At 70.6% G+C, this 11,898-nt stretch overlaps 1 protein-coding gene across 1 annotated transcript; it reads left to right on the top strand.

The window, feature by feature from the left end:
- On the top strand, window positions 1-11,898 carry LmxM_34_0500a_1 (uncharacterized protein; the record flags this gene model as incomplete). Its single annotated transcript, XM_003886526.1, has 1 exon — window positions 1-11,898. A coding segment is annotated over one exon (11,898 nt), but the record flags the coding sequence as incomplete, so codon positions are not given.

Below are 11,898 nucleotides of genomic sequence, written 5' to 3'. Positions count from 1 at the left end.
AGCAGCAGCTCCGCGTCGTCCTCGTCGTCTGCACCGTCCAGCAGCAGCTCTGCGCCGTCCTCGTCGTCTGCGCCGTCCAGCAGCAGCTCTGCGCCGTCTTCGTCGTCTGCGCCGTCCAGCAGCAGCTCTGCGCCGTCCTCGTCGTCTGCGCCGTCCAGCAGCAGCTCCGCGCCGTCCTCGTCGTCCGCGCCGTCCAGCAGCAGCTCTGCGTCGTCTTCGTCGTCTGCGCCGTCCAGCAGCAGCTCCGCGCCATCCTCGTCGTCCGCGCCGTCCAGCAGCAGCTCTGCGCCGTCCAGCAGCAGCTCTGCGCCGTCCTCGTCGTCCGCGCCGTCCAGCAGCAGCTCTGCGCCGTCTTCGTCGTCTGCGCCGTCCAGCAGCAGCTCCGCGCCGTCTTCGTCGTCCGCGCCGTCCAGCAGCAGCTCCGCGCCGTCCTCGTCGTCTGCACCGTCCAGCAGCAGCTCTGCGCCGTCCTCGTCGTCTGCGCCGTCCAGCAGCAGCTCCGCGCCGTCTTCGTCGTCCGCGCCGTCCAGCAGCAGCTCTGCGCCGTCTTCGTCGTCCGCGCCGTCCAGCAGCAGCTCCGCGCCGTCCTCGTCGTCCGCGCCGTCCAGCAGCAGCTCCGCGCCGTCTTCGTCGTCCGCGCCGTCCAGCAGCAGCTCCGCGCCGTCCTCGTCGTCTGCACCGTCCAGCAGCAGCTTTGCGCCGTCCTCGTCGTCTGCGCCGTCCAGCAGCAGCTCTGAACTGGAGTGTGATGGCCCCATTCCGTTTTACACAGCAAGTCAGCAGGTGCACACGCGCAACTTCCTTGAGGCGTTCAAGTACACAATTACAGCTCTGCAGCCGCTGTGGACCTGCACGAACTTCTGTGTCTGGGAGTATGTGCACTGCACACCGGCGGGTGTGGCAGTGGAGATTACTGGCACAGAGTTTTTCGGTTCTGTTCCCGAGGTACCCGCCGATGTGAACCCGTCGGAGGTGGTGGTAACCACGCTTGATTTCAGTCATAGCGTGTGGCTGGAGGGCAGGTATCCCAATAACTGGGCCTCGCTGACGTCTCTGCAGAAGGTGTCCTTTGCATACACTTCGATGTGGGGAACGCTGCCATCCCAGTGGGGTTCCATGTCCGTGCTGAAGTTCCTCGATTTAAGCTTCACGTGGACAGACGGTAAGTTCCCCGAGAGTTGGAGCCGCTTAGCGAACTTGGAGGTGCTCAGATTAGTGCATCTCACAATTCCGGATCACTTGCCGGCCTCGTGGAGCAGCATGAAAGCATTGCGGGAGCTCGACCTCGACAGCACCAGCGTGTCAGGCACGCTACCACCCTCCTGGGGCGCCCTCAAGAACCTCGAGATTCTATCTATGCCCAACAACAACATTGACGCGACTTTACCTGATGAATGGAGCTCGCTAACGCAGCTGCGAACCCTACACCTGCACCATAACAAGCTTGTCGGCTCTATCCCAGAGACCTACAACGCGATGGTTACCCTCACCCGTGTCAGCCTCGAAGTCAACCGACTCTGCGGCTGCCTCCCAAGTACATGGGCCGAGAAGAACGGTGTGTCCATGACCATCACCGCTCAGCCGGAGGTACTCGCTCCTGACTGCGCGACTGAGAACATCTGCGAGACACAGACAGAAAGTAGCAGCTCCGCCACCACCTCGTCTTCGTCGTCCGTGCCGTCCAGCAGCAGCTCCGCGCCGTCCTCGTCGTCTGCGCCGTCCAGCAGCAGCTCCGCACCGTCCTCGTCGTCTGCGCCGTCCAGCAGCAGCTCTGCGCCGTCCTCGTCGTCTGCGCCGTCCAGCAGCAGCTCTGCGCCGTCCTCGTCGTCTGCGCCGTCCAGCAGCAGCTCTGCGCCGTCCTCGTCGTCTGCGCCGTCCAGCAGCAGCTCCGCGCCGTCCTCGTCGTCTGCGCCGTCCAGCAGCAGCTCTGCGCCGTCCTCGTCGTCTGCGCCGTCCAGCAGCAGCTCCGCGCCGTCCTCGTCGTCTGCGCCGTCCAGCAGCAGCTCTGCGCCGTCCTCGTCGTCCGCGCCGTCCAGCAGCAGCTCTGCGCCGTCTTCGTCGTCCGCGCCGTCCAGCAGCAGCTCTGCGCCGTCCTCGTCGTCCGCGCCGTCCAGCAGCAGCTCTGCGCCGTCCTCGTCGTCCGCGCCGTCCAGCAGCAGCTCCGCGCCGTCCTCGTCGTCTGCGCCGTCCAGCAGCAGCTCTGCGCCGTCCTCGTCGTCTGCGCCGTCCAGCAGCAGCTCTGCGCCGTCCTCGTCGTCTGCGCCGTCCAGCAGCAGCTCCGCGCCGTCCTCGTCGTCTGCGCCGTCCAGCAGCAGCTCTGCGCCGTCCTCGTCGTCTGCGCCGTCCAGCAGCAGCTCTGCGCCGTCCTCGTCGTCTGCGCCGTCCAGCAGCAGCTCTGCGCCGTCCTCGTCGTCCGCGCCGTCCAGCAGCAGCTCTGCGCCGTCTTCGTCGTCCGCGCCGTCCAGCAGCAGCTCTGCGCCGTCCTCGTCGTCTGCGCCGTCCAGCAGCAGCTCCGCGCCGTCCTCGTCGTCTGCGCCGTCCAGCAGCAGCTCTGCGCCGTCCTCGTCGTCTGCGCCGTCCAGCAGCAGCTCTGCGCCGTCTTCGTCGTCCGCGCCGTCCAGCAGCAGCTCTGCGCCGTCCTCGTCGTCTGCGCCGTCCAGCAGCAGCTCCGCACCGTCCTCGTCGTCTGCGCCGTCCAGCAGCAGCTCTGCGCCGTCCTCGTCGTCCGCGCCGTCCAGCAGCAGCTCTGCGCCGTCCTCGTCGTCTGCGCCGTCCAGCAGCAGCTCTGCGCCGTCCTCGTCGTCCGCGCCGTCCAGCAGCAGCTCTGCGCCGTCCTCGTCGTCTGCGCCGTCCAGCAGCAGCTCTGCGTCGTCCTCGTCGTCCGCGCCGTCCAGCAGCAGCTCTGCGCCGTCCTCGTCGTCCGCGCCGTCCAGCAGCAGCTCTGCGCCGTCCTCGTCGTCTGCGCCGTCCAGCAGCAGCTCTGCGTCGTCTTCGTCGTCTGCGCCGTCCAGCAGCAGCTCTGCGCCGTCCTCGTCGTCCGCGCCGTCCAGCAGCAGCTCTGCGCCGTCCTCGTCGTCCGCGCCGTCCAGCAGCAGCTCTGCGCCGTCCTCGTCGTCTGCGCCGTCCAGCAGCAGCTCTGCGCCGTCTTCGTCGTCTGCGCCGTCCAGCAGCAGCTCTGCGCCGTCCTCGTCGTCCGCGCCGTCCAGCAGCAGCTCTGCGCCGTCCTCGTCGTCCGCGCCGTCCAGCAGCAGCTCTGCGCCGTCCTCGTCGTCTGCGCCGTCCAGCAGCAGCTCTGCGCCGTCCTCGTCGTCCGCGCCGTCCAGCAGCAGCTCTGCGCCGTCCTCGTCGTCTGCGCCGTCCAGCAGCAGCTCTGCGTCGTCTTCGTCGTCTGCGCCGTCCAGCAGCAGCTCCGCGCCATCCTCGTCGTCCGCGCCGTCCAGCAGCAGCTCCGCGCCGTCCTCGTCGTCTGCGCCGTCCAGCAGCAGCTCCGCGCCGTCCTCGTCGTCTGCGCCGTCCAGCAGCAGCTCTGCGCCGTCCTCGTCGTCTGCGCCGTCCAGCAGCAGCTCTGCGTCGTCTTCGTCGTCTGCGCCGTCCAGCAGCAGCTCTGCGCCGTCCTCGTCGTCCGCGCCGTCCAGCAGCAGCTCTGCGCCGTCCTCGTCGTCTGCGCCGTCCAGCAGCAGCTCTGCGTCGTCTTCGTCGTCTGCGCCGTCCAGCAGCAGCTCTGCGCCGTCCTCGTCGTCCGCGCCGTCCAGCAGCAGCTCTGCGCCGTCCTCGTCGTCCGCGCCGTCCAGCAGCAGCTCTGCGCCGTCCTCGTCGTCTGCGCCGTCCAGCAGCAGCTCTGCGTCGTCTTCGTCGTCTGCGCCGTCCAGCAGCAGCTCCGCGCCATCCTCGTCGTCTGCGCCGTCCAGCAGCAGCTCCGCGCCGTCCTCGTCGTCCGCGCCGTCCAGCAGCAGCTCTGCGCCGTCCTCGTCGTCCGCGCCGTCCAGCAGCAGCTCTGCGCCGTCCTCGTCGTCTGCGCCGTCCTCGTCGTCCGCGCCGTCCAGCAGCAGCTCTGCGTCGTCTTCGTCGTCTGCGCCGTCCAGCAGCAGCTCTGCGTCGTCTTCGTCGTCTGCGCCGTCCAGCAGCAGCTCTGCGCCGTCCTCGTCGTCCGCGCCGTCCAGCAGCAGCTCTGCGCCGTCCTCGTCGTCCGCGCCGTCCAGCAGCAGCTCTGCGCCGTCCTCGTCGTCCGCGCCGTCCAGCAGCAGCTCTGCGCCGTCTTCGTCGTCTGCGCCGTCCAGCAGCAGCTCCGCGCCGTCCTCGTCGTCTGCGCCGTCCAGCAGCAGCTCTGCGCCGTCCTCGTCGTCTGCGCCGTCCTCGTCGTCCGCGCCGTCCAGCAGCAGCTCTGCGCCGTCCTCGTCGTCTGCGCCGTCCAGCAGCAGCTCTGCGTCGTCCTCGTCGTCCGCGCCGTCCAGCAGCAGCTCCGCGCCGTCCTCGTCGTCTGCGCCGTCCAGCAGCAGCTCCGCGCCGTCCTCGTCGTCTGCGCCGTCCAGCAGCAGCTCTGCGCCGTCCTCGTCGTCCGCGCCGTCCAGCAGCAGCTCCGCGCCGTCCTCGTCGTCTGCGCCGTCCAGCAGCAGCTCTGCGCCGTCCTCGTCGTCCGCGCCGTCCAGCAGCAGCTCCGCGCCGTCCTCGTCGTCTGCGCCGTCCAGCAGCAGCTCTGCGCCGTCCTCGTCGTCCGCGCCGTCCAGCAGCAGCTCCGCGCCGTCCTCGTCGTCCGCGCCGTCCAGCAGCAGCTCCGCGCCGTCCTCGTCGTCCGCGCCGTCCAGCAGCAGCTCCGCGCCGTCCTCGTCGTCTGCGCCGTCCAGCAGCAGCTCTGCGCCGTCCTCGTCGTCTGCGCCGTCCAGCAGCAGCTCCGCGCCGTCCTCGTCGTCTGCGCCGTCCAGCAGCAGCTCTGCGCCGTCTTCGTCGTCTGCGCCGTCCAGCAGCAGCTCCGCGCCGTCCTCGTCGTCTGCGCCGTCCAGCAGCAGCTCCGCGCCGTCCTCGTCGTCCGCGCCGTCCAGCAGCAGCTCTGCGCCGTCTTCGTCGTCCGCGCCGTCCAGCAGCAGCTCTGCGCCGTCCTCGTCGTCTGCGCCGTCCAGCAGCAGCTCCGCGCCGTCCTCGTCGTCCGCGCCGTCCAGCAGCAGCTCTGCGCCGTCTTCGTCGTCCGCGCCGTCCAGCAGCAGCTCTGCGCCGTCCTCGTCGTCTGCGCCGTCCAGCAGCAGCTCTGCGCCGTCCTCGTCGTCTGCGCCGTCCAGCAGCAGCTCCGCGCCGTCCTCGTCGTCCGCACCGTCCAGCAGCAGCTCTGCGCCGTCCTCGTCGTCTGCGCCGTCCAGCAGCAGCTCCGCGCCGTCCTCGTCGTCCGCACCGTCCAGCAGCAGCTCTGCGCCGTCCTCGTCGTCTGCGCTGTCCAGCAGCAGCTCCGCGCCGTCCTCGTCGTCCGCGCCGTCCAGCAGCAGCTCTGCGCCGTCCTCGTCGTCCGCGCCGTCCAGCAGCAGCTCCGCGCCGTCCTCGTCGTCCGCGCCGTCCAGCAGCAGCTCCGCGCCGTCCTCGTCGTCTGCGCCGTCCAGCAGCAGCTCTGCGCCGTCCTCGTCGTCTGCACCGTCCAGCAGCAGCTCCGCGCCGTCCTCGTCGTCTGCACCGTCCAGCAGCAGCTCTGCGCCGTCCTCGTCGTCCGCGCCGTCCAGCAGCAGCTCCGCGCCGTCCTCGTCGTCCGCGCCGTCCAGCAGCAGCTCCGCGCCGTCCTCGTCGTCCGCGCCGTCCAGCAGCAGCTCCGCGCCGTCCTCGTCGTCTGCGCCGTCCAGCAGCAGCTCTGCGCCGTCCTCGTCGTCTGCGCCGTCCAGCAGCAGCTCTGCGCCGTCCTCGTCGTCTGCGCCGTCCAGCAGCAGCTCTGCGCCGTCCTCGTCGTCTGCGCCGTCCAGCAGCAGCTCTGCGCCGTCTTCGTCGTCCGCGCCGTCCAGCAGCAGCTCTGCGCCGTCCTCGTCTGCTGCGACATGCAGCAGCTCCGCTCCGTCCTCTTCGTCTGCTCCGTCGAACAGCAGCTCCGCTGCGCCTTCGTCGTCCACATTGTCGAGCAGCAGCTCTGCGCCGCCTTCGTCGTCTGCGCCGTCCAGCAGCAGCTCCGCGCCGTCCTCGTCGTCTGCGCCGTCCAGCAGCAGCTCCGCGCCGTCTTCGTCGTCTGCGCCGTCCAGCAGCAGCTCCGCGCCGTCCTCGTCGTCTGCGCCGTCCAGCAGCAGCTCTGCGCCGTCCTCGTCGTCTGCGCCGTCCAGCAGCAGCTCTGCGCCGTCCTCGTCGTCTGCGCCGTCCAGCAGCAGCTCCGCGCCGTCTTCGTCGTCTGCGCCGTCCAGCAGCAGCTCCGCGCCGTCCTCGTCGTCTGCGCCGTCCAGCAGCAGCTCTGCGCCGTCCTCGTCGTCTGCGCCGTCCAGCAGCAGCTCCGCGCCGTCCTCGTCGTCTGCACCGTCCAGCAGCAGCTCTGCGCCGTCTTCGTCGTCTGCGCCGTCCAGCAGCAGCTCTGCGCCGTCCTCGTCGTCTGCACCGTCCAGCAGCAGCTCCGCGCCGTCCTCGTCGTCTGCGCCGTCCAGCAGCAGCTCCGCGCCGTCCTCGTCGTCTGCACCGTCCAGCAGCAGCTCTGCGCCGTCCTCGTCGTCTGCACCGTCCAGCAGCAGCTCTGCGCCGTCCTCGTCGTCTGCGCCGTCCAGCAGCAGCTCCGCGCCGTCCTCGTCGTCTGCACCGTCCAGCAGCAGCTCTGCGCCGTCCAGCAGCAGCTCTGCGCCGTCCTCGTCGTCTGCACCGTCCAGCAGCAGCTCTGCGCCGTCCTCGTCGTCTGCGCCGTCCAGCAGCAGCTCCGCGCCGTCCTCGTCGTCTGCACCGTCCAGCAGCAGCTCTGCGCCGTCCAGCAGCAGCTCCGCGCCGTCCTCGTCGTCTGCACCGTCCAGCAGCAGCTCTGCGCCGTCTTCGTCGTCTGCGCCGTCCAGCAGCAGCTCTGCGCCGTCCTCGTCGTCTGCACCGTCCAGCAGCAGCTCTGCGCCGTCTTCGTCGTCCGCGCCGTCCAGCAGCAGCTCTGCGCCGTCCTCGTCGTCTGCGCCGTCCAGCAGCAGCTCCGCGCCGTCCTCGTCGTCTGCGCCGTCCAGCAGCAGCTCCGCGCCGTCTTCGTCGTCTGCGCCGTCCAGCAGCAGCTCCGCGCCGTCCTCGTCGTCTGCGCCGTCCAGCAGCAGCTCTGCGCCGTCTTCGTCGTCCGCGCCGTCCAGCAGCAGCTCTGCGCCGTCCTCGTCGTCTGCGCCGTCCAGCAGCAGCTCTGCGCCGTCCTCGTCGTCTGCGCCGTCCAGCAGCAGCTCCGCGCCGTCCTCGTCGTCTGCACCGTCCAGCAGCAGCTCTGCGCCGTCCAGCAGCAGCTCTGCGCCGTCCTCGTCGTCTGCACCGTCCAGCAGCAGCTCTGCGCCGTCTTCGTCGTCTGCGCCGTCCAGCAGCAGCTCTGCGCCGTCCTCGTCGTCTGCACCGTCCAGCAGCAGCTCTGCGCCGTCCTCGTCGTCTGCGCCGTCCTCGTCTTCTGCACCGTCCAGCAGCAGCTCTGCGCCGTCCTCGTCGTCTGCGCCGTCCAGCAGCAGCTCCGCGCCGTCTTCGTCGTCTGCGCCGTCCAGCAGCAGCTCTGCGCCGTCCTCGTCGTCCGCGCCGTCCAGCAGCAGCTCTGCGCCGTCCTCGTCGTCTGCGCCGTCCAGCAGCAGCTCCGCGCCGTCCTCGTCGTCTGCGCCGTCCAGCAGCAGCTCTGCGCCGTCTTCGTCGTCTGCGCCGTCCAGCAGCAGCTCTGCGCCGTCTTCGTCGTCTGCGCCGTCCAGCAGCAGCTCTGCGCCGTCCTCGTCGTCCGCGCCGTCCAGCAGCAGCTCCGCGCCGTCCTCGTCGTCTGCGCCGTCCAGCAGCAGCTCTGCGCCGTCCTCGTCGTCTGCACCGTCCAGCAGCAGCTCCGCGCCGTCCTCGTCGTCTGCACCGTCCAGCAGCAGCTCTGCGCCGTCCTCGTCGTCCGCTCCGTCCAGCAGCAGCTCCGCGCCGTCCTCGTCGTCCGCGCCGTCCAGCAGCAGCTCCGCGCCGTCCTCGTCGTCCGCGCCGTCCAGCAGCAGCTCCGCGCCGTCTTCGTCGTCCGCGCCGTCCAGCAGCAGCTCCGCGCCGTCCTCGTCGTCTGCGCCGTCCAGCAGCAGCTCTGCGCCGTCCTCGTCGTCCGCGCCGTCCAGCAGCAGCTCCGCGCCGTCCTCGTCGTCCGCGCCGTCCAGCAGCAGCTCCGCGCCGTCCTCGTCGTCCGCGCCGTCCAGCAGCAGCTCTGCGCCGTCTTCGTCGTCCGCGCCGTCCAGCAGCAGCTCTGCGCCGTCTTCGTCGTCTGCGCCGTCCAGCAGCAGCTCCGCGCCGTCCTCGTCGTCCGCGCCGTCCAGCAGCAGCTCTGCGCCGTCTTCGTCGTCTGCGCCGTCCAGCAGCAGCTCCGCGCCGTCCTCGTCGTCCGCGCCGTCCAGCAGCAGCTCCGCGCCGTCCTCGTCGTCCGCGCCGTCCAGCAGCAGCTCCGCGCCGTCCTCGTCGTCTGCGCCGTCCAGCAGCAGCTCTGCGCCGTCCTCGTCGTCCGCGCCGTCCAGCAGCAGCTCCGCGCCGTCCTCGTCGTCCGCGCCGTCCAGCAGCAGCTCCGCGCCGTCCTCGTCGTCCGCGCCGTCCAGCAGCAGCTCCGCGCCGTCTTCGTCGTCCGCGCCGTCCAGCAGCAGCTCTGCGCCGTCCTCGTCGTCTGCGCCGTCCAGCAGCAGCTCCGCGCCGTCCTCGTCGTCCGCGCCGTCCTCGTCGTCCGCGCCGTCCAGCAGCAGCTCTGCGCCGTCCTCGTCGTCCGCGCCGTCCAGCAGCAGCTCCGCGCCTTCCTCGTCGTCTGCACCGTCCAGCAGCTCTGCGCCGTCCTCGTCGTCTGCGCCGTCCAGCAGCAGCTCCGCGCCATCCTCGTCGTCCGCGCCGTCCAGCAGCAGCTCCGCGCCGTCCTCGTCGTCCGCGCCGTCCAGCAGCAGCTCTGCGCCGTCCTCGTCGTCCGCGCCGTCCAGCAGCAGCTCCGCGCCATCCTCCTCGTCCGCGCCGTCCAGCAGCAGCTCCGCGCCGTCTTCGTCGTCCGCGCCGTCCAGCAGCAGCTCTGCGCCGTCCTCGTCGTCTGCGCCGTCCAGCAGCAGCTCTGCGCCGTCCTCGTCGTCTGCGCCGTCCAGCAGCAGCTCCGCGCCGTCCTCGTCGTCCGCGCCGTCCAGCAGCAGCTCCGCGCCATCCTCCTCGTCCGCGCCGTCCAGCAGCAGCTCCGCGCCGTCTTCGTCGTCCGCGCCGTCCAGCAGCAGCTCTGCGCCGTCCTCGTCGTCTGCGCCGTCCAGCAGCAGCTCTGCGCCGTCCTCGTCGTCCGCGCCGTCCAGCAGCAGCTCTGCGCCGTCCTCGTCGTCTGCGCCGTCCAGCAGCAGCTCCGCGCCGTCCTCGTCGTCCGCGCCGTCCAGCAGCAGCTCTGCGCCGTCCTCGTCGTCCGCGCCGTCCAGCAGCAGCTCCGCGCCATCCTCCTCGTCCGCGCCGTCCAGCAGCAGCTCCGCGCCGTCTTCGTCGTCCGCGCCGTCCAGCAGCAGCTCTGCGCCGTCCTCGTCGTCTGCGCCGTCCAGCAGCAGCTCTGCGCCGTCCTCGTCGTCTGCGCCGTCCAGCAGCAGCTCCGCGCCGTCCTCGTCGTCCGCGCCGTCCTCGTCGTCCGCGCCGTCCAGCAGCAGCTCTGCGCCGTCCTCGTCGTCCGCGCCGTCCAGCAGCAGCTCTGCGCCGTCCTCGTCGTCTGCGCCGTCCAGCAGCAGCTCTGCGCCGTCCTCGTCGTCTGCGCCGTCCAGCAGCAGCTCCGCGCCGTCCTCGTCGTCCGCGCCGTCCAGCAGCAGCTCTGCGCCGTCCTCGTCGTCTGCGCCGTCCAGCAGCAGCTCCGCGCCGTCCTCGTCGTCCGCGCCGTCCAGCAGCAGCTCTGCGCCGTCCTCGTCGTCTGCGCCGTCCAGCAGCAGCTCCGCGCCATCCTCGTCGTCCGCGCCGTCCAGCAGCAGCTCTGCGCCGTCCTCGTCGTCTGCGCCGTCCAGCAGCAGCTCTGCGTCGTCTTCGTCGTCTGCGCCGTCCAGCAGCAGCTCTGCGCCGTCCTCGTCGTCCGCGCCGTCCAGCAGCAGCTCTGCGCCGTCCTCGTCGTCTGCGCCGTCCAGCAGCAGCTCTGCGCCGTCCTCGTCGTCTGCGCCGTCCAGCAGCAGCTCCGCGCCGTCCTCGTCGTCCGCGCCGTCCAGCAGCAGCTCTGCGCCGTCCTCGTCGTCCGCGCCGTCCAGCAGCAGCTCCGCGCCGTCCTCGTCGTCTGCGCCGTCCAGCAGCAGCTCTGCGCCGTCCTCGTCGTCTGCGCCGTCCAGCAGCAGCTCCGCGCCGTCCTCGTCGTCTGCGCCGTCCAGCAGCAGCTCTGCGCCGTCCTCGTCGTCCGCGCCGTCCAGCAGCAGCTCCGCGCCTTCCTCGTCGTCTGCACCGTCCAGCAGCAGCTCTGCGCCGTCCTCGTCGTCTGCGCCGTCCAGCAGCAGCTCCGCGCCGTCCTCGTCGTCCGCGCCGTCCAGCAGCAGCTCCGCGTCGTCCTCGTCGTCTGCACCGTCCAGCAGCAGCTCTGCGCCGTCCTCGTCGTCTGCGCCGTCCAGCAGCAGCTCTGCGCCGTCTTCGTCGTCTGCGCCGTCCAGCAGCAGCTCTGCGCCGTCCTCGTCGTCTGCGCCGTCCAGCAGCAGCTCCGCGCCGTCCTCGTCGTCCGCGCCGTCCAGCAGCAGCTCTGCGTCGTCTTCGTCGTCTGCGCCGTCCAGCAGCAGCTCCGCGCCATCCTCGTCGTCCGCGCCGTCCAGCAGCAGCTCTGCGCCGTCCAGCAGCAGCTCTGCGCCGTCCTCGTCGTCCGCGCCGTCCAGCAGCAGCTCTGCGCCGTCTTCGTCGTCTGCGCCGTCCAGCAGCAGCTCCGCGCCGTCTTCGTCGTCCGCGCCGTCCAGCAGCAGCTCCGCGCCGTCCTCGTCGTCTGCACCGTCCAGCAGCAGCTCTGCGCCGTCCTCGTCGTCTGCGCCGTCCAGCAGCAGCTCCGCGCCGTCTTCGTCGTCCGCGCCGTCCAGCAGCAGCTCTGCGCCGTCTTCGTCGTCCGCGCCGTCCAGCAGCAGCTCCGCGCCGTCCTCGTCGTCCGCGCCGTCCAGCAGCAGCTCCGCGCCGTCTTCGTCGTCCGCGCCGTCCAGCAGCAGCTCCGCGCCGTCCTCGTCGTCTGCACCGTCCAGCAGCAGCTCTGCGCCGTCCTCGTCGTCTGCGCCGTCCAGCAGCAGCTCTGAACTGGAGTGTGATGGCCCCATTCCGTTTTACACAGCAAGTCAGCAGGTGCACACGCGCAACTTCCTTGAGGCGTTCAAGTACACAATTACAGCTCTGCAGCCGCTGTGGACCTGCACGAACTTCTGTGTCTGGGAGTATGTGCACTGCACACCGGCGGGTGTGGCAGTGGAGATTACTGGCACAGAGTTTTTCGGTTCTGTTCCCGAGGTACCCGCCGATGTGAACCCGTCGGAGGTGGTGGTAACCACGCTTGATTTCAGTCATAGCGTGTGGCTGGAGGGCAGGTATCCCAATAACTGGGCCTCGCTGACGTCTCTGCAGAAGGTGTCCTTTGCATACACTTCGATGTGGGGAACGCTGCCATCCCAGTGGGGTTCCATGTCCGTGCTGAAGTTCCTCGATTTAAGCTTCACGTGGACAGACGGTAAGTTCCCCGAGAGTTGGAGCCGCTTAGCGAACTTGGAGGTGCTCAGATTAGTGCATCTCACAATTCCGGATCACTTGCCGGCCTCGTGGAGCAGCATGAAAGCATTGCGGGAGCTCGACCTCGACAGC

This window comes from Leishmania mexicana, contig 29 (genome assembly GCF_000234665.1).
Source record: "Leishmania mexicana MHOM/GT/2001/U1103 WGS CADB00000000 data, contig 29, whole genome shotgun sequence".
Classification (NCBI taxonomy): domain Eukaryota; phylum Euglenozoa; class Kinetoplastea; order Trypanosomatida; family Trypanosomatidae; genus Leishmania; species Leishmania mexicana.
The sequence above is the reverse complement of the archived record's forward strand: the minus strand, read 5'-3'. Positions and strand labels throughout refer to the sequence as shown.